This window comes from Leptidea sinapis, chromosome 6, assembly GCF_905404315.1.
Source record: "Leptidea sinapis chromosome 6, ilLepSina1.1, whole genome shotgun sequence".
Lineage (NCBI taxonomy): Eukaryota > Metazoa > Arthropoda > Insecta > Lepidoptera > Pieridae > Leptidea > Leptidea sinapis.
In genome coordinates, this window is record NC_066270.1 from 2,706,521 (window position 1) to 2,729,511 (window position 22,991).

At 34.7% G+C, this 22,991-nt stretch overlaps 1 protein-coding gene and 1 long non-coding RNA gene across 2 annotated transcripts in view; one reads left to right on the top strand and one right to left on the bottom strand.

Moving 5' to 3' along the window:
- LOC126964870 (adenylosuccinate synthetase) overlaps positions 1–8,475 on the top strand; it is a 47,924-nt gene extending 39,449 nt beyond the window's left edge. Inside the window, exon 10 of the mRNA XM_050808190.1 lies at positions 2,786–8,475. Coding sequence (XP_050664147.1) covers positions 2,786–2,838 — 53 coding nt within the window. The 3' untranslated portion in view covers positions 2,839–8,475. The remainder of the gene's footprint in view (positions 1–2,785) is intronic.
- Positions 8,476–10,598: 2,123 nt separating this feature from the next.
- LOC126964885 (uncharacterized) lies at positions 10,599–21,647 on the bottom strand. The gene is made up of 2 exons (XR_007729445.1): positions 20,885–21,647; positions 10,599–13,507 (listed from the first exon to the last, which is right to left on the bottom strand). It is a non-coding gene; the product is annotated as an uncharacterized LOC126964885 (long non-coding RNA).
- Between the last annotated feature and the right edge of the window lie 1,344 nt (positions 21,648–22,991).

The following is a 22,991-nucleotide window of genomic DNA, read 5'->3' on the forward strand; positions in this document are numbered from 1 at the left end:
TATTTGAATCGAGTGAAGACCCATTTGCTGGTGATGGAGAGTACGTATCTGACGATCAGTATCAAACATCCCGTTCCGGGTCTACGAGTTCAGCCAATGAAGCTCTTGCCTCATATAGACTAGACTAGAGCTGCTATATCATCTGGCGTGTCAACATACTCTTCGTCTAGTTATGCTGATGTCGATGCTGACAAAACTTCATATTCTGTCTCGAATCAACTCAATGAAATCATGAAATTATATGGAACTGCGGATTAAAGTGTGTACGTCTAAGGCCGTTGTGTACGCCCGTAGGCAATGTATGAAAATACGTAGTGTCTCAGTAGCCGCAAACACTGATATAGTACTGTCCACCAAAGTGTTAACCGTAATCATAAAAATAATATTCAAAAATAAAATACATAATTCACATAAATCAATTTTCAATAATATCATTTCGGAACAACCTGTAAGAAATCTAGTAGCCGCGCGCTACATCGTGTTTCCTAAATATATAATTTATTTGATTTAGAGATTCTTTTTTTTTCAAGTAAGATTAGATGGGAAACTATAACATAAACTTTGAAGACCATACAAGCTTAAACCTCACACAGTAGTAATATCCGTAAACCTATATGCTCGGAATGCGAAAAAAATCGGTGAGCCAAGTTAAGCGGGCGCGGGGTACTGAATGTACATTGGCCAAGTAATTTATTTAAGATATATATATAACTAGCTGCAAACGTTGTATTGCCGATATAAAAATCGCGATACAAAAGTGTTGATCGTAGATGGGTGAAAATTTGAAGTTGTATGTATTTTTTAATGCTGACTCATAATCAAACAAATTTAAAAAAATGTCAAAAATATTTAAAAAAACCTTAACATTTAGGGGGATGAAAAATAGATGTTGTCTGATTCTCACACCTACCCAATATGCTCTCAAAATTTCATGAGAATCGGTCAAGCCGTTTCGGAGGAGTTCTATGTTTAACACCATGACACGAGATTTTATATATTAGATAATGATCATAACCATAGACAAACAAAGCTTGCGAGAGGGAAGAACATCTCTAACGGAAATGCAGCAACATATAAATGGAAAGCGAATCTATTGTTACTGTAACCGATTTTTATTGACAAGTCGTAAACATACAGCCACGCTTGGATCCTTAGTATTTTTATATGTTAAACCACTAGCTAACACATACCGTCTTATTCATAATGACTTAGCGGAGATTTAAAACATCGCTAATATACGCTTGTTAAAAAATGGTATTCATAATCGCATTTTAGAGCTAAAACGCTCATTATCTCTTCGATAAAGCTGACGTGACGTATAGTAGCTAGGACCCTTCTATAAACCTATTTTAAGCACTCGAACGCAAAAAAACATGGCCGACATCGATCAGCTGTTCGTTAAGCAATGTGATAAATAGCTTCTATTCTATTCTATTCTTTCTAGTGGCTTCTGTGGAAGGGGCACCACAACTCGCCAATGTCACGTTTCAGTAGACCAACAAGCTTAGAAAGTGTCATTTGATCGGTGTAAACGAATTTATAAGTGATTATAGTAATGACCGGTGCCCAGAATCAAAACAGATTTATTTTCTTATTATACCTGAAACAAATATGTTAGATTGCTGTTAGATTATAATGGACAAACACTGATAATATTACTTATATAAAACATTTATTGTGTTAGTTATAACTTAATATTATTCTATTTAATATATTTACATAAAGTATTTACAAAAGGAGTGAAAACAAAGGTGAGGAGGCATTTCATGGAGGTGGGGCGGGGGATTTCAGGAGGTATAAAGTTGTACAAGGAAGACTTCATTAAAGGGCAATTAAAGAATAAATGGTCTACATTTCCCTCATCAACTCCACAGTCACATATAGAATGGTCTCTAATTCTTAATTTGGCTAGGAATACTGGAGTGCAAGAGTGGTTTAAGCGTAACCGGCAAACTATTGATATTATTGTTTATTGGGGAATCTAAATTTCGAGAACCACGGTTTTAAAGGGATTACAGGTTGTATATCACCATAAAAGACGCCTTTAGCAGTTTTGGAAACCTGCCAGATGTTTGACCACCTCTCAAACATATTTATTTTCAAAGTGGAGCGCAAGTCATTAGAGAAGATTTGAGAATGTTGTTGGGAACCTGTATGAGCAGCTGACCTGGCACAAGTATCAGCATTTTCATTGCCGATTATACCTGCATGGCCTGGTATCCATGCTAGAACTATGTTGATGTTGAGATCATAGCACTCTTTCAAGTTTTCTCTTATCTTAAGTATAATTGGAAACCTACTTTTTGAGCGAAATGGATTTGAGAGGATGGATTGAAGGCAGCTTTTGGAGTCTGATAATATAATAGAATTGTTTAGGCCATGGGGCCATGGCCATTAAAATCATGTTTTTTTGGACGAAATGGCATCATTGCGTACTATAGAGACGTATTAGTTGTGGGAGATTTATCTATCGAATATGAATAAGGAAATTTATCGAACGTCCGATAGGCTTAAAACACGTTTTAACTAATATAGCTTTATATCTTCGAAAAGCGTTTTATTATGAATAAGGCAGATAATATATTGTAATTTGTAAGGTTATGGTAACAACATAGATAATTACTATTGCCTGCTGTGAATTTATATAAGAACTTTTTTCTTAATCTGGTATCTGGATACGTTAGCCCCTTATTAGGTGTCTGCGGGATAGCCCAAAATCCAACACAGAGGTCTAGAGATGCATTACTATTATTTGAACTCTCATAATATTTTTTTTTATTTTCAGTCAAATACATCGGCGTTGGTCAAGGCAGGGAGTCGATCATCAGTGTGGACTAGCAGCGGCCTTAAATCAATTCTATCGCAAGAAATGGCTTTAAAGTAGGGATGGGCGATTATTACTAAAACGATTGTCGATTATTTAGTTTACTCGATATAAGTCGATTTTTATCGAACAAAGGCATCGGCGGGTGCTCGACTCAGTTACAGTGTCAACTTAAACTAATAATTTACAGCGCAGGGCACCTATTAAGTAACTAGATTTCATTTTCGATTGCTTCTGAAGTTTATCGATTCTTATTCGATTTGTCATGTTAAGGAATTACTAAATCGATGTTCGAATCTGCATTGGTACAATTTTCGATTCAGTCGATTATTTATCTGAAAAAATCGCCCGTCGCTACCTTAAGCCTCATTTAGTTAATTTTTTTTTACATTTTAAGCTAATTTTACTATAGCTTCAGTACTTGTATTATGTGAAGAAGTCGCCTCTGTTAGGCAAGCAAAAGCGACCAGTGTGTCAATTGCCTAATGTTGCTTTTCAGTGTAACGTTTGAGATGTTATTTTTGTTGATATATATATACTTACGAGACTGGTGGAATTCGGTTTTATCTGGCTCCTTCAGGAACGATTAACGGAATAAATCTTAACTCATGTGCAAGCAAAGGGTCGTGCCCACTGCTACTATCTTTAGTACTGGTTCCGGTTAAGAGAGAACTTCCAATGGCAACGTCTCTGTACTAATCACGTTTGAAACCGTATGATAGCTCAACGCCGTCCAACTAATGAAGTTTGATTCTGCTATGGTTCCACCCATAGACTTACTATATACCAGCGTATAGGTAAACAAAGTGTGCGAGAGAGAAGAAAATCTCTAAAGCACTGACCTCTACTATATACCACTGGACTGGCGGCTGTCAAAAAGTGCTTTTGTGTCTGTTGGATATTCGCCATTTTGGCGCTGTTGGCCATGTAGCGAGAGTCTGCGGGACTAAAACTAGTGATGACAACCTCAGCAAACATCGATAGATGGTGGGAAACTATTTACAGAAAATAAAAAAATTGTACTTTATAACGTTGATTCTTGAAGTATAAATAACACGTAAAACGAACGAAATTAATTAATAAATGCAAAATACTTCATAGTAGGTATTGTACGTTCCTTCGCAGCCATTTGTATTATACGTCAAAATTAGTTCTCGGGACGCTCGCGAGTGGCGCTTCAAATACGCATAAAACATTTTCTTTCAGACATATGGAAAAGCCTGTCGAATGGTATTTATACAGGTCAGTGATAAAGATATATAAATATTATATGTATACAAAAAAATGTGATTATTGAACTTGTGAATTGTAACTTCCGCTTCTGAGCCATGCCACAGACAGTATTGAGTAATTAAGTATGTATATCAACAAAAAAAATTGCAGTTATCATTTAGGTAGTTAATTAAATATTCTTAGATATATTTGAAATCAATTACAATCATTGTATTATGTTTATACCTTTTTATATAAATCAGGACACCGGTAGGTTACTGGTTCATTTTTTATTATTAATATTATCTCGAATACATGAAACTGTCAATTTTGCGGTAAAAGACAAAGAGAAAATAGGTGAAAATGTGAACTTTAGTAAAGTACAAATGAAAAGCTGTAGCGTTTTAATGATAAGAAGATTTAAAAGTACTTAACTATATGGAGCCGATAGGCGTATGAAGGAAGCACTAAATAAGTAACACGTTACTTTTGGTTAAAGTAATAAATGCACACTTATCGATAGGGTATTTATCACTGTTTTCTTAAATTATTTTATGTTTTCAGTCATGTTCTTCGACACAATAATAAAATATAATAACATATTGTGCTTTGTTTAAAGATTTGTAACATATAAAAAAATTGTGATTTCAACATAATCCTGTGGTCTGGTGCTAAAAGGGTCACTATCAATTTATGCTCTTGCTGGTGACTTTAATTGTTATAACACTAGAAAATAAGGAATTGTTTGGTACTTAGATAGAAAACAGCTCCCAAGGGTGAATATATTATACATTTCTATTATAAAGTCTCAGTCGCAATTCAGTGGTTATCTCTAAATAAAATCATTTATTTAAAGTTACTATTAAGAGCAAAAATTGATATTGGCCATTTTAGCACCAGAACACAGAATTATTAATTTTGATCCTACATATAAACAATTTCTTACAGATAACACTCCGGAATTCCGGTAGTTTCATACTTCCAGTCAGCCTAGCGAAACTCTCTAAGATAAAAGCAATTGTATGAAACGTGCAGTGATTGGTAGATGACAGATCTTGTAAAAAAAGGAGAGAGCCGATATCCACTACGTTTTAAGTAACATTTGGCTTTAAAACTTAGGCGGATTATACTTCGTCGCCATATTGTAATTACTATTTCAAACTTATGGTCAAATCTCACTGCACGTTTCACACTAAACTAAATTTCAATTTTTACCTCTTTTTCCATAGTATTTCTATTCTCTTTGGTTCTAGTGGAATCCCAAATAGTATTGGAAATGTTACTAAAGAATTGTTCGGAAAAAGCTAACCTCATTAAGAATTTGTTTGAAACGGCAATATAATAATAAATAGATTTATCTAAATATAATTCTTAGGTGCTCAGAATTTTAGACACTTGGAAAAAGCACTTTTTTGGATATAAATAATGCATTATTTTTTAAATTTATATTTAAAAAAGAACGCTTAGAGCAGTATTGCCGCTGTTGTGTGCTCTTTTGCACATACCAGCCTTAAAGTTCAAAATGTAGAATTGTGTTACAATTTTTGTTTGTTTCTCGGCTGGAGCTTTATTATTAGAGTTATTTTAATTAAAATTGAGCTCCTTGAACTGCATTCAGTCTGAAAACTACTGTTCCTATTGTTATCGTTATTATTATGACACAACAAAAAACCATGCGTATGTAAACTATATTTATATAAATTATATTATAGCTATAAAATTAATCTTACGAGACAGAGTATGATCTTTATACTATTAGCCTAGAGCGTTTGTCGTCATGTGATCATGACTTTCATCATTAATATGTTTAGTAAAAATTGTAGGCTAAATCTCATGTCGGGAATGTCCAAAATGCTCACGGGAAATGTCTCGTTATAAGTCCTTGTTAAATTCAAATGCATTATGGTTTTAACTAATGATTTAGCACGCACATAGCGTGACTCAAAAGTGTCCTAATTGGGACGCAATTTTTTGTCTTCTTTTCTTATTAAATTTTATTTATCACGACATTTTTATTACATCATTTCACCGTGAGTTTATAATCGTTTTTAATACTAGCACAGAGTGTATTTCTCGCCTTTTGTTAAACTTAAAAGTACTTAAAGTGTTCTAATCAGATGAGTCTACTTGAAGATTTTAAAAATACACAAACAATTACTGTTTAAATTATTCTTTAAATACTAATATAAATTTCTTTTTGTTCGCGAAATTGTTTGCGCACAGTTATTATTATGAAATTAATTTGATGTTTTTCTTCCAATATTACTGGGTCTACTAAGGTATAGTGTTAAAACTGAACCAAATTTTGCAGTTTTGTTCGAACATTTAGTGCAGGTATTTAATTATTAGAGTAGAGAGTTTGAGAACATGTAGGGAGAGAATAACATATTCTACAGATGTATTTTTGCTAATCCATTAAATTAAAAACTCTTTCAGTATTTGCGACAAATGTTAATTCTATATCACAAATCAATCTGTTTTAGTACCAGAGCTAATATTAAATATTACTGTGTCACAAATGTTTTGGCTCTCTCGCAGCATCTCGTTAGAATTTCTGCCATGAAGCAGTTATGTGTTAGTAGCTAGTGACTACATGGCAAATGATACTTAAAATCTTATGTCACAAGGTGACGAGCGCAATTGTGTTGCCGCTCAGAATTTTTGGGATTCTCAATAATCCTGGGCGGCACTGCATTGTAATGGCCAGGGTGTACCAAATACCATCAGCGCTGAACCTTGTCTCGTCCCTCATAGTCATAAAAAAAGGGCGTACACCTTGCTAAACGTTCGGTCACGCTCCTGTGTTTCCTCTGGTGTTGCAGGAGAATATGGGCGCTGGTGTTCACTTATCAAAGAAGAGTTATTTATTTATTTCAAGGAATATCAACAGCTATTTACACAAAATAAAAATATAATAAAAACTTACAGCTAATTACAGAAATGAGTGGGCATGGGCGTATAACCATCAGCTGAACGTCCTGCTCTCGTCTCTTACTGTCAAAAAAAAAAAAGATTTGCTTGCTTCGTTTTATTTTATGCCAAATTTAAAAAGGCGTCGATACAGATCTTTGTCATAGTCCTAAGAAAAATCTTCAATTGGATAGCAACTCGGTACGGCTTGCTATTTTGGCTTTTGTCCTTTTGGAATTATTTTGCTGACTCTACTTTTTGTCACGTAAAGGCGCACACCATCTTGGAAATATTTGTTTGAATACCGATTAATGTGATATATTTTTTTTTGTTCTGAAAATCTTTATCAATTCACAGGTATAAGTGTTTTCATTCATAACGTAACCTCAATATGAAGGGCTGTGTTTAGCAAATTTTTATTAAAGTATTGCGGGAGTTCAAAGCGCTTACGGTTACATTATAATCCAAAGAATTGACTTACAGATTATACATACAGAAATACATAATTTTTTGGTATGTAAGTTTTTAATATACCTAATATGTTTAGTTACAATTGTAGGCTTAATCTCACGAGAGGGTTGGATAGAAAATTTCTCACGTAAATAATTAAAAAAACTTGTATGGAAACACCGTGGACTATTAAAAATAAAAATGTGTGTGTACTTATGTATGCAGGCAAGAAGTTATACTTCTTTGGCCTAACAAAAATCATTAAAACGATTTATTCCTCGTGCTATTCTACGTTTGTAGAAAGAACAATTTCGTAAAAATCTTGCAAAGATGGCAGTTAATTATCAAATAATGAATACGGCTGCATGGGCTTGAACCTGTCTCCTGTCCTAGTAATGGACGAAGAAACCATAAAAAAATAACGTGAGAAAATTTTAGTTACCAACTTCAACCTGTTACTTTTGTGTTACAGTTATGCGTGCGTCTAAGATTTCACTCTCATAATTTTTCCATAACGCGCCTAAAGAAGTATAACTTTAATAACTCCAATAAATCCTATGCCCTAATATTTGGTATTTGAAATGGCATTAGCAGAAAAAAAAATCCCAGTTTTTTCGCCAGGTTAGATCAATCTTAACATTGCCTTTGCCGGGCATGTATTATATTAAATGTATTTCTTATTTCTTTTATTATATATAAATATTAAATAATATATAAACGTATTCATCAAAGTATTCTCACTTGTCATATAATATGGATAATTCATTCCAAAGAATTGTTTAAAAATCTTGTTTATTTAAATTCTTACGACCTATCATGTTCGCTTTTACATTCTTTGAGGTGTTTTATGTGATGTGTTACTCTTCAAAAGCGAAACTATAGTTGCAAATCTTATATTTATAAAATCGTATGACAGTAGATAATATCGTGGATAATACACACAGACAGACACAACAATTATCTGTAATAAAATTCCGTTAATTTATCCTGTCTGCCTTTGAAAAGTAACACAGCACAATATTTTATTTGTAAATATTTCGACACAGTTACTATTATAGAATAATGGTTTATTCTTTTAATTTGGTTGTTTTATTTTATGCTGTGATTAAATATTATAATTAACTCTGTTCTGCTTAGCGAGATTATATAAAAATATTCTTGGGTTTTTAAATTACTAACAAATTATAGCTAGTAATTGTAAATACGGCTACAGACTGAGTGGCCTGCGCTTGCCAACAGCTGCGTACCTAGTACTTACCACAAAACTTGGATTGAGATAATCAAATGAAATCAAATCAAAATCACTTTATCATGTACGTCAGGGCAATGACACATACAAGTATACCACCACTACGGAAAAGGTTGATATTAATGAAAAGAAGTTGCAAAAACTTCATAAAAGGCATAAAAGGCATTTATTTTCTCAAAAATGATTCCTTTAGAATTCTTTTTGATGTCGTTTCTTATACTACTAGATACTACTACCGCTTCGGAAACAAATGGCGCTCTGAGAGAGAAGAAGCGGCGCAAGAAACTCTCCCAGCATTCTTTTTTTTGCGCTCTTTTCAATAAAAATATACAATATTGTACAGTCGCTATAAAATAATCACAATCTAGTCCCAGGCTGTCCGATCATTTAGATATTCAGCAGTGGAGTAATAGGATTTACGACAGAGCCATTTTTTTATAAAACATTTAAATTTATTTATAGATAATGCCTGAACAGTGGCTGGGACTTTATTGTAGAAGTGTATACATTCATTGCCACTCTTTCAAGTCAATATTTACAGCTTCATCGTTTTACAAATCATTTCAATTACAATAAATGCAAAGTGATGCAACAAAAGTACGCCAACGTCAAAACCTCAATGCTTACACGAGTAAGTAAAAAAAGTAAATTTAAATCAAGCGACAGCTGTGCTTCTACGAGTCGTATGACGTAACAGCTCTTGGCAAAACATCAACCTATTTGGTAATTATTATGACGGGTACTCACGATATATATTTTAATTTTGCGCTATTTATAACCTAGGCCCTAAGGAATCATTGAGAGCAAAATTCAAAGAAATTAACATCTTCACTGATGCTTCTCAATATATTCTTGATAATGTAATGTATGTTCATAGGCACATAAGTGAATTTGCCAGAAACTGTCATAGCCATAATGTTAACACCAGGAACAGACATAAGCTTATAATACCAACTACTCGACTAAGTCGAGTTAACAAGTCTTTTGTGGGGCGATGTATATGCTTTTACAACAGAGACATAAGGCATTAAGTCTCATTTGCCCAGTAATTTCAGGCAGAAAAAAACGCCACTGTTCACCTGGAGTTAAGTGATTGAAACACTAGAGGAATCACAGGGGCGTTGCCGGCATTTCAGGTAGGTGTCCGCTTTTTTTGAAGGTACCCATGTCGTATCGTCAAGTAAACACCGCACAAGGAAGCTCATTCCACAGCTTTGTGATATTTACAAGAAAGTTCCTTGAAAACCGCAGTGTGGACCCCTATTGTAAATCTGTGCTAATTTAGCTGACCGCTAAAAACCCGTACTGTTGCTATTTAGATGTATTAGTAGTAGGTATAGTTGTAAAAAACCATAATCTAATTTGGTGGTAAGAACTGTCAAACATAATTCTTTTATAATTAGGTCTTAGACAGGGTGGAGTACGCGTGATGTGTCAATGCAATTAGGCAAAAAGTGATCAGACAAATAAGCTTAAGGCGCCTGGTATCGTGAAATGATCAACCAGTGGGAGGCTCCTTTGCACAGGAAGCCGGCTAGATTATGGGTACCACAACTGCGCCTATTTCTGCCGTGAAGCAGTAATGTGTCAGCATTACTGTGTTTCGTAATGAAGGGCGCCGTAGCTAGTGAAATTACTGGGCTGAGGCTTAACATCTTATGTATATGTTATGGTGACGAGCGCAATTGTAGTGCCGCTCAGAATTTTTGGGTTTTTTGAGAATCCTGAGCGGCACTGCATTGTAATGGGCATGGCGTATCAATTACCATCAGCTGAACGTCCTGCTCGTCTCGTCCCTTATTATCATAAAAAAAAATCTTTGAGGGACTATGCTCTGCAATGAGTTAGCTGGTAGATTTAATAAATATATCGGTGTCGGTATATCGATACCTTCGCAAACCAGCGAACTCCATTTGGGTAAATTTTTCAGGAGACATTATTATTATACAAATAATTGAATCAATTACATTTTATTCCATATAACAATTCATAAAATAAGCAAGCGTGGGGTAATTAATTAATATGGCAAAACATCGTGTGCCGGGTTAGCACTTAGGTATACAATAATAAATAAAAACAACTAATAAAAACTCTTTAAAAAATAGTTTATAATGATATTGCCTAGAATTAAAAAGGTTGGAAACCCCCCCACAAGATGGACCGGCGATCTGGTCAAGATCGCCGGAATACGTTGGATGAGGGCAGCGCAGGACCTATCGTCGTGGAGATCTTTGGGGCCTTTGTCCAGCAGTGGACGTCTTCCGGTTGATGATGAAGAATTAAATGAAAATTTGGAGTGTAATTGGGCAGCTCCTACCGATTCCTTTCAGATCTCAAATGCCACTATCACAAAATCAACAAAACTCATTAAAATCTATGTACTCTCAAAATGATCGCAACACCAGGATCCCGCAGAATATTTATTTATATATTTAGGCTTACCAACTAGATACATAACGATATATGATATAAAGATAACAATTATTACTAACCTACTATTTACATTTTAAAAAGTACAATAATTCAATTTTCTTATAATAAAAACTAATTTTGACTGTAAAACTTTATAAATTATTTAGTGCAAGTCACGATGAGGAACAAAAGTTACAATAGCATTCAATTGAGTAAAGCAACAATATTCATTAACATTCATTTAGAAAAATTTATCCCAACTATCTTTATCATTCAAATAATCTTTCACATTATAATAGTTGGATGTTAATTTTTTTTTTACGATACATTTTTTTTAACTGGTAATTTTTTAATAACGTTTGGGATTTTATTATAAACTATAACATAATACACTTTAAGTTTTATCGTATCTAATTTCATGTCACGGCACTATCAAGTTCTTCGCGTTTCTGTTTCCAGAAGGTTGATGAACTCAAGATATTAAGAACTTAATTAAGAAATTATTTGTTAATATTCTCCTTCTATCCATATTATTGGTTCAGATTGGATTAAAAAAATACATATAGAACCTTTTCATGACATTTTCAAGTTATGCTCAAGCATTGATTGTGATCTATTTACTAATAGACTGAAGTGTTGGTGCAGTTGCTGCTCCAACTTAGTGCGTCCTCGCATAATAGCGTCTAACAATTATAGTTTAATAAACTTGATTATTGTAATTGGTGTTGTAACCGTTTTAATCAAAATAAATAAATAAATAAATAACTTGATACGCACTACGACGAGGAATTTAATTTATTCAAGTAGTTATTTCCTTTGATCAACTCGAGTGTTGAACATTTGTTTAAATAAAAAAAATTTAGCTGTAGGTGCTTTTTACCTTTTTTGCAGTCTCACTAAAAACATGAGCCTGCAAAGGTCACGGAACCATAAGTTATATAAATCATATCTAATAAAAATCACAACTTTACTAAAAACCTAATGTAGGTGTGTGTGTATTTTATTTGAATTTCCTCAAGTAGGTAAATTATTTCATTTATTGATTATCCAATGTCATACTTATCAGACTAGAAAAATATAGGATTTCATTTGTCGTAATAATTAGTAACATAATTTTCAAATGAAATATTATTATGATTTAAAAAAAAAAAATCTAAATATTTTCAAAATCTGTTCTTTACGATGCATTTAGTGCTTAAACCGACCGACGTCGGTCGAGCGTAGCTATAACTATAAAAACATATTATTATGAACGCGTTCAGTCCAGCGCTGATGAATTTCTACGCGTGTAAAGCTACGTCCGCTAACGAGAAACGTCGGTTGAGCTCTTCGGTCCGCTGACTCGCTATGGAGTTCGGCGATAAATAACTAAATAAGTGCTGACCGAGCGACCGACCGTACGCGCGAGTGTAACATCATAACAAAAATCGTAAAGATAAATTCGTGTTCTGACAATTTCGAATATAATGTATAAATAATTTGTCCATCAATCTGACGCTCCTTAATAATAGGGTAAACATGATATCTTCTCCGTCTTTCATTCCGTAATTGTTTGCGTAAGTAGTACGCACATATTAAAGAGGTGTAAAATAGATTCATTTTTCTTCGCAATTCTACACGCGCCATCAAGTTTGCTGTCAGCCGAGCACTAAACGTAACATGGTCTGCGCGTGTCGCACGAGCTACGCTCGACCGATGTGAGCACTGTCGGTCGAGCACTAAATGCAGCCGTAGAGTAGTTACAAAAATTAAGCTGATTTGACTATACAAGAACTAATATGGTATGTAGATTTACTGTGACAGCTGTGAAAACAACGAAAAAAGTTGAGGTTGACAGTTAACCTCTACTTTGAGCACGGAAAAAAACTAAAGTAATAAACCTGGCCTGTTTTCATCGGTTGTCTAGCAGAAAGAGGCTCTATCTAGACTCTAGATAGAGCCTCTTGCATTATACGTCTAGATTCTGCACGTATAAACTATCCAAGGAAATAACCTATTAACATACATAAATATCAGTCAGTTATCATAATATTATAAAATGCAAAGCGATATGGAAATATAACTGAACAAAATGGCAGACGTAAAAGACGCAATAATATCGTAATTAGCTTAGAAAATATACACGAAAACTTATTTTATGATAATTAAAAGTTATTTATTGTCTTCGAAATATTTGTCAGAGAGCCAATAAAAATTATATTTCTCACTGCTCATCTCGAAAATATTAAGCGTTCTCGTAGCGAGATAGGAGGGGTGTGAAGGCTATATGCACGGGAGGCACCGACGGCAACTTGTTCAAAACTGGGGCACACTTTGATGACATTATTATTTCCACTGCAAGCGACAGGCAAATGGCCATTGCTATCCAGAACATTAGAATCACAAACACCCGTGCACTTGTCCACTGTAACTGACCACGGGATTTCATGACTTCTTCGCGACTGAGGGGCCTGTGAATTAAATATCAATATTAATTTTTATGTAAACTGAAATTCTACACACCAAAACCCGTCCTCGCACTTCGGTTAATTTAATAAAATAAACAATTTGTTATGTTTTTGATATCATATGTTATAACCCACATCTGAAAATCTTGTATGCTTTTTTCAACTCTAAAGCAACAACCTGAGAGTTGAACATAGCATACAAGATTTTATGGCGATACGTCACTCGAACGGTTAGCTCAGTTAATGATTTAAATTCATATTTGAAAATTTACTTTAGAAATCGCTCTTTCAAATCGAAACAATTTGTTATTTGTAGTGTGATATTCCTCAATTCAGGGATTCATTATACAAATTTAATTTGTAAGCAAAATTTCCGAGTCCGCGTGACGCATCGAACCTAAATGTTGGTGTCTTCTTCAACTCTCAGGTTGTGGCTCCATCTACAGGATCTACTTTACAGTACATAACCTGCTCAACCCCAAAATTTGCATATTAGAAAATTGACTTGAGATATCGGTCGTACTTTCAAATCGAAACAATTTGTTATTTCTAAAGTGGGATTAATTTTACAAAATAAATTTGTAATGAAAATTTATGAACGATGTAAGGGCTCGGACGGTAGGCTCAGTTGGGATGAGCGCTTGGATGGAACCAGAAAGACAAGAGGTTCAAGTGTCGCATCGTCCATAAAATTTGGTATAAATTACTTTAATTTGGTTAAATAAACTATAAGTAATTAAAAAAAAAAACTAAAAGAACATGCATAAAATAATTTTTAAATACGGAGAATTTTGGCGATACGTCCAGTGCTATTTTTTTAATTATAATAATTACCGTCGATATAATAAAATAATGATTCACTAATACTACTTATTTGATCGATATATAACCAAGGATGAAGTCATAACCTGGATATGACAAGCAAATGATAATATCTACTATGCAAGCATCTGATTGCAACATACAAAACCTGTTGCGGATAAAAAGAAGAAAAACAATATTTTGTTTCGTCGTCATTATGTTTTGAGATCAACATGTTGGTTAAGATTGTAATTTATTTGTAAATTTTGCGTGATTGACAGTAATTGAAGTGGTTAAGTTCAGTTGTGATTATGTTGTTGCGTAATTAATCTTAAGAATCGCGTTCTATAATTTTAGCATTAAACATCATTAAATATCTTTTTACCTGATTTCAAAACAGGAGGAGGTTCTCAATCCGTCGGAATTTTTTGTTTATGTTTGTTACCTCAGAACTTTCGACTGAGTGAACCGATTTTGATAAATCTTTTTTTATTTGAATGCTGGCGCTTCCCGTGTGGTCCCATTGCCGGTGTCAGTCAAGGTAGGTTTGTAACTATATACACATAGTTGTAGGTGACATGTGCTTGTGTCGCACGCACAACGTGACAAGGGGAAAGGCGAGGGTAATACAATAATTGGGTGGTACAACAATTGTAAATTATTATTTTTAGAAGTCGGTTGTCATAGTAACGTATATTTACTTAAAAAAAAAAACAATATAACTATATTTACAATACTATGATTACATTAAATTGACTATCATTACGGGGAAGTGCACCAAGAATACTGGCAGTATTTCCGCGTTGGATAACTAGGCTGATCCGTTTACCGATATAGCTATCGAGGTGCGTAGACTTTGTACATTCTCCGCGTCTCTGGGGCCCACGAGCCAAGTGTCTCGACACCAAACGGCACAAAGATGTAAGACTCACTGAGACCGATATCTTTGTGACGCTTGCTGTCTTTGGCAGTAGAAGCAGCCGAAGCAACGCGAAGCAAGTTACGTCCCACACCAGCGCCCATCCTCATGCCTAAGCCACCAGGGTCATTCCATCAGGACGCTTGCCATCGCGGCGGGTACGTCGCTCTAAAACAGCTGTATGAAGAGTGGCTGATGCCCAGCGAATGACTTCGTTAATGCTGGCATGACGATTGATACGGCCTGCCGATCTTAAGCAGGATATCCCGTGACGTAATATATAAGAGATGTCCACCTATATATTGACTCATGGATAGGATTTTAGGAATTTTTAAGAGTTTTTTTTTATTATGAACAGAACAATGTCTGTCGGGTCAGCTAGTTATTTAACGTACTGTTAACTCTCATCACTGAGCCCCCGGTTCGATCGTCACCTGCCACATACCAATGTGTCATCCGTTTTCGAATTCATATTATGTACCTTTATGGGAAGCTGTGTAAGGCCGGCGACGCACTTATGATTCCTCTGGTGTTACAAAAGAGTGTGAGCCTATGCCATCATATACTATCAGGTGATTCAGAGGGCACTAGACCACGAGGCAGGTCCCCGATGAGGTGGACGGACCAAGTGAGGCAAGCTGTCGACGGTACTCTGCATGAATGCACGAGAAGAGCGGCAGATCGCGACGAGTGGCGTCGCATTGTGAAACAGGCCACTAACCTCGACGTGACGACCACCACCACTCTGACAAGAGTGTAACGCCGAAGAAGAAGATCCAGAGGAGACTCTACCATAAAAAACCGGCCAAGTGCGAGTCGGTCTTTCCCACCAAGGGTACCGTAGGTACAAATTAGAAAAAAGGTTTTTTTCATTCTTTCAGTGCTTTTTTGTAGGATCCTGTCTGTGCTGATGTATCAATATCATTATTATATCTTGCTTAATAAAGGTTCCGAACAGATGATAAACAGATTTAACATTCACTTGATCCAAAACTGTCCGGTGAGCTCTCACTAAGTTGCAAATTCATGTCGCGTTTTTGCTTATTTTGCCAGAATGCAACGTTGAAATATGCAAAACTGGTTTTTGGGTAATGATTACACTTCAAAAGCCAGTTTTCGAACTTGATTTAAAAGAGTTGACCTATTTTTGGGCTTGTTAATTAAAAGCTTTGAACTTCAAGGTTCTTGTTACATATCAGCATTGAAATATAAAGTTTAGAGTTATATATATATGATTTTATATATATTAATTTGGCTTAGTTGTGATATGATTTAAAAGATGGGAGTTACTTATTAGATCTACTACTCCCCATGTCAGCCCCTTTATTAATTGATGTATTTGTTTTTTATGGAAAAGGAGGACAAATGAGCGTACGGGTGTGTGGTGTTAAGTGATCACCGCCGCCCACATTCTATTGCAACACCAGAGTAATCACAAGAGCGTTGCCGGCCTTTAAGGAAGGTGTACGCGCTTTTTTTGAAGGTACCCATGTCGTATCGTCCCGGAAACACCGCACAAGGATGCTCAGTCCACAGCTTCGTAGAACGAGGAAGAGAGCTCCTTGAAAACCGCACTGTGGAGGATCATCCACTGTGGAGGCCATACATCCAGATGGTGAGGATGATATCCTAACTTGTGGCGTGTCGTGCGAAGGTGGAATTGATGTATAGCTTCATAACGTTTACCAAGTGTTGTTGTAATATGTTATGTTAGTGTCACTCCCTGTGGTAAATAAAAATTTCTTTTTTATTCTATTCACGAGTCAATCCATTTAATTTAAAATAATAACTTTGGTATGAAATATGTTGCAGCTCGGCTAGTCCCAAAACAACTGAATTTCCTACAAAAACTCAATCGCATAAGAGTTGTTGAGGACATGTTAAAACGAGTCTATTCCCAACCCGACCTAAATGTCATTGATTGTTACTGGTGACGAAACGTGGGTTTTTGTCATGCAAACTAGTCAACAAGCTTCGGATTGGCGCCTGCCACAGTTTAGTTCTCGTCAGTACGAGAACTAAACTCAATTCAGGAAAAAGCGTTCTAAAAATATTTAGATGATTTTATTATTCGTTAGAGTCTTGTTTCTGAAGGAAAATACTTTGAAGGAATAAAATAAATGAACCATTAACAATTGTGTATTATTGATCTATCCCCTGTGTTTTTTTAACAGAGTAAGTAGTCTAATTAGAAAATTGATTGACAGGACTTAAAGACCATTTATTTCAGAGCATACTCTTACCTGAAGAACCAACAACGCATTTCTTGACATTACAGATCTAAATAGACCTCATCATCAGCCGGAAGACGTCCACTGCTGGACAAAGGCCTCTCCCAAAGATTTTATGTTTGGGGAGTTGTCATAATTGCCACGTGCCACACTCGAAGTTAATATAATGGATTCTATTATGGATTGTTTTCATTATAATATTTCACAAAAATAACTTACCGGTTCCTTGATCCATCACTAACTGATTTTGGTTATGGCATAGATGGCGGCAAAAAAAATGACCAAGAACACTTTTACTTCAGTTAGATTTTGTCCGGAGACATTCTTATTTCGTAATATTCACAAAAAATGTTCCAATTAATTATATAATTGATTGTTTTCATAAAGTTGTGACACAACTAATATTTTAACGATACCATCCAGGGGCAACCTCCTTTCACAATCTTTATGTTATGCAAAAGATCTCAGAAATAGAAAACAATAATATAAACATAAAACTGTTCTATATAAATCCCGATAGTTTCGTATTAATCTATAATATTTATCAACATCTTACAAATAGAACTATTCTTGTTAGCCTACCTCAACCTGACATTGGCAAAGTTGCGGTGGCACTTTCGTAAAAGCCGCAAAGGAACGAATAGAATGTCAGTCTGATTTCCAAATCAATTCATCTTTAATAAAATCTTTCTTGGCATGTAAAATATTATTGAAGACAACATTACTTTGACAAACGAAAATCAAAGGCTGTCAAAATCAAAACTACTTCACCTCGCAAAAGAAAACTATTAAAAAATATAAGTTATGTAAACTGTTGTTTTTCTTTGAGATAACTAAAACGTATCCCTAGTATAAACTAGTTAAATTTGACTTAGGTCCATCTTAAAATTAAAAAGGGAACCTTAAACCTTAAAATTAGATCACATAAATGAATGTGTAACTGTCGATATAAGATGAAGTTGTTTGAAAGTTGAAAGTTGAAGGTCATGCTCGTATCGTCCCTTATTGGCATAAAAAAAAAGAAAAAAAATATTATTAATATAAGTGACCCATAGATAGATTGAAAAAAAAAGTTCCCAAAAACGTTCCATAGATCGGTATAAAGTAATTGGCCGTAAGTTAAAAATTACCTACGAAATAATTTAGTAACAGATATTAACGCCAAATTGGTAATTAGTTATTAATGCATCTAGTTAAATGGATGTAATTGCAAAATAATGTAATTCAATTGAAATGATTTAATTGTTTCCATCACACCAAACTACCATGAATAAAAAAAAGGATTGTGTGGTTTTATGAAATCACGGAAAAATTTAAACTTTTTTTACATTATAGACATTAAACTAAAAATTTTGGAATAATATTTACATTAAACACTGAGAAAAACAAACAAAATAGGGTGCAGCAAATGGCACAAATGAGTAATAGTCTATACACTACACGGTCAGCTGCTGCGAACTATAGGCGCCGCCCGACCGTCACGCGACATGCATCACAAAGCTAGAGACGATGTTATGGAAGATTCACTTTAAAAGATATAAAAATAATTCGCGGTCTTGAATGAGTTAACTTAAATATCACTTTCAATTATTATCGACACGTATTGACATAACATACACAATTCCATACAAAAGTTGCACTGTCCTCAATCGTACTACGTCATAATATAACACGTCTCGTTGAATTCACGCCCTCCATTGCGGACTTTACGAACAAATAGTAGACAATAATTTCTTGGCTGAATATAATGATTACAATATTCTATAATGATTAAATTAATTGACAAAAAAAGTGTGTGTACTTAAGTATGCACGCAGGAAGTTATACTTCTTTGGCGTAACAAAGCAAAAATCCTTAAAATTATTTATTTCTCCTGCTATTCTACGTTTGTAGAAAGAACAATATAAAAATCCTGCAAAGATGCCTTTGACAATTAATTATTATTAAATAACGAATACGGCTATATGGGCTTGAACCCTTTGCCTGTCTTCATAATGGACGAAGACCAAAAAAAAAAGAACGAATGTCGTAAACGTCAGAAAATTTTAGGAGCCAACTTCATATTACTTTTGTGTTACAGTGATGCGCGCGTTTCTTAAAATATCACTCTCATCATTTTTTACATAATGCACCTAAAGAAGTATAACTTCAAAAATTATTGAGAAAGAAACACCGACCTATTTGTCTCTTAGACTTTTGATTTCACCATATTTATTAAGCCCTGGCGCGTCCGCACTTTAATACATGTTTGATCGAAACTTCCATTAAGGCGAAGGGTAAGCAGAAAACTCGCGAATAAGGTGTTTTTAGGCAAGTTTTGTCGTGAAAATATAGCGTTTGGAGCTGCGAACACTATTTTATCCAGTTACACATACCCTTAAGTCTTATTTGTAGGTAATGCTGGCTGTTGTTTAAAGTTAACATTCCAGACCTATTATGAACTACTTTTTACAACTTACATTACAATGCAGTGCCACTCCGGGTTATCGAAAAACCCAAAACTTCTGAAAGGCACTATAACTGCGCTCGTCACCTTGAGGTCATAAGATGTTAAGTCTCATTTGTAATTTCACTAGCTACGGCGCCCTTCAGACCGAAACACAATAATGCTTACACATTACTGCTTCACGGCAGAAATAGGTGCCGTTGGTACCCAGAATCTAGCCGGCATCCTCTACAAAGGAGCCTTCCACTTGCTTGCGCCGCTTCTTCTCTCTCAGAGCGCCATTTGTTTCAGAAGCATTTTAGAAATGACATCAAAAAGAATTCTAAAATTTTGAGAAAATAAATACCTTATCTAAGATGTACAGTATTGAAGCGTCCTTCTAAATAAAACTTCACAATGAATGCACTAAAATGCAGTGTTCAGGGCCAACAACTCATCTTGATATTTTTAGCCGTAGTCGTTACCTTGGCTTCACAGTTGGATGTGTTAAAATGAGAAATACTCTGTTTGAACTTGAAGGGTATCGAGGATATTAAATAACGTTTAAATTTCATATTGATATCTAATTTAACATTTTTTTATATAATCTGTGTATAAGGTATGTAACAGAAACACTGAAATGGTTCGATTTAATTGAGTAAGTTAAAACTAAAAGTATATAAGTCATCGAAAAACTCAAAAGAGTTACGAGTAATATACTAAACAAGCGCATCTAATTCAAATTAAAATTTAAATATTTTTATTCAAATGGTTTTTTAAATCACTTAATGAACGTCAAAAAGGATCACACATTCAAAAATATATGCTTCAGAACTAAGAAAAACTGGCGCGAGAAACTCAACGTTTTTTTTTTAATTAAATTTACGTTAGAATAAATTTTATTTATAAGCCTGAGGGCTATTGCTTCATTTCAAAATTCTTGAATCATTAAGAAAGTCATAAGCAACGGAAAATCACAAAAAAAAAAAACAGTATAAACTTACCTGAAATGTTTAAATCTTTGATTTGCTAGCAACGGCTGTCTTTCCGAATCCATTTCCAACATATTAATTACTCCACATAAAACGCAATAACCTTCTAAACAGACAGCAACAATTCCAAAATTCAAATAATATTCATCAATATTTTCAACTCAATAATATAACGTAAGCGTCGAACTTCTGCGTGAATAATTTAATATTATGTCAAATATCACTGAATGCACTTTTGTTTATATTTAGTACCTACAGTTGCGTGTTGACGCTTGCATTGTCGCCACACTCATAGCGATAACATTCGAACCCGGCGGTTATTTCCGTCTCCAACTGCTGTCACAATAATAAATCTTTATGTCTGAACTTACAAGTTCATGCATTATAATGATTAATAATAATCAATTTTATTGATAAATTAAAAATACCTATAATTTACTTCTTCATTCTTTCAAAATATGTATAAATCAAGTATCATTATTCATCCATTGTTTTAAGTTCGACCTCGATTATGTGCTATCGGCTTTTCATTACGTTTTGCGTTTTTGAAGGTTAGCTTGTGTTGATCACCTGATTCCTGCCACTGAAATCCAGTATTGCACTTCATGCTGCAAACTCCATCCATCTAGATATATTCATTATTCATTCACAGTGCTGCTTAGAAAATAGAATCTTCAATCGTTTATATCCTTTACTTTAAAAGCTGGCAACAGCAATGTGTATGGAATAAATCACAAAATATACACTTGAAGGAAAATACGTTTTATAGGTACGAGATGCATGACTCGACTAATTGGCTTGTAAAGCTGTCTGTCCGGTACTGTGATTGTTATGCTGTGGGGAGTTGATTTGCGAAGGGAGCGAAAGGCACCTCAAGCAGTTTAAAAAAGAAATAAAGTGTGTGTGTACTGTGACGTAATAAAACAAAAATTATTCCTCGTGCTATTTTACATTTGTAGTAAAACAATATTGTAATAAAGAAGGTATTAAAAATATTATTATACCGCATAAGGTAGTTAATAATCGTGTAATTAAGTATTTTTTTTTTATAACATCTATATAAATTGTACATTGAAATTTGTTTAATTCACGTCCATTGGTTTGTGGTTCAGTAGACATATGAGTTACAAGAGGATTGGTAGCTGAAGTATGATACAAATGGTTTAGTTGGCCAGCTATCGTCACGGTGTCGAATTTGCGTGACGGTGTGTACGCATCGTAAATATTCACTCTCTATGTATCCCTATGGAGCTATGGAGCGCAGTATTCTGGGAGTAAATGTAATCGATCGCAGTAGAAATACGGAACTACGCTCCAGAACTGGAATTGCTAATGTGGGAGAAAAAACCGTCAGGCTATAGAGGAACTGGGCTGGGCATGTGTGTAAGATGCACACTGACTGATGGGCATAGGTCGTCACGCATAGGGTGCCTCAGGACAAGCAAAGACGTCGAGGCAGACCCCGAAAACGATGGCGTGACGATCGGGATGCTCATAACATGGCCTGGCCTTTGCCCAGCAGTGGGACCCGAGTGGCTAGTAAAAAACAAAAAAATTATCCCGAACGCGCCAAAAGAAGTATAACTTTAACAAGAGATAGTAAAAACAACACCATGTATTTCTCAGTCTATTATTCTGGCTTTTTATAATGAGAAATTTAAATATAATGTAAAAATCTACAACCCTACTTAATATTATAAATGTGAATGTAAGTTTGTTTGTTATGCTTTCACACCTATACCACCAAACCGATTTTAATAAAATTTAGTACAGAGATAGACTAGAGCTTCAAACAGGACACAGGCTATATTTTATTGCAAAAAAAATAATGGAGGGGTTGAAATAGGGGACGGCAGTTTGTATGAGAATTCGTCATTATCTATACTAATATTATAAAGCTGCAGTGTTTGTTTGTTTGTTTGTTTGAACACGCTAATCTCTGGTACTACTGGTCCGATTTGAATGATTCTTTCAGTGTTGGGTAGTCCATTTATCGAGGAAGGCTATAGGCTATTTTTTTTTCAAAATTAGGGATCCGTAATAAAATTGCTATTTTGTAACACAAGGTGTAAAATCGAAAACCTATTTTTGCGTGCGCTGCAAAAACTATTGACAATAG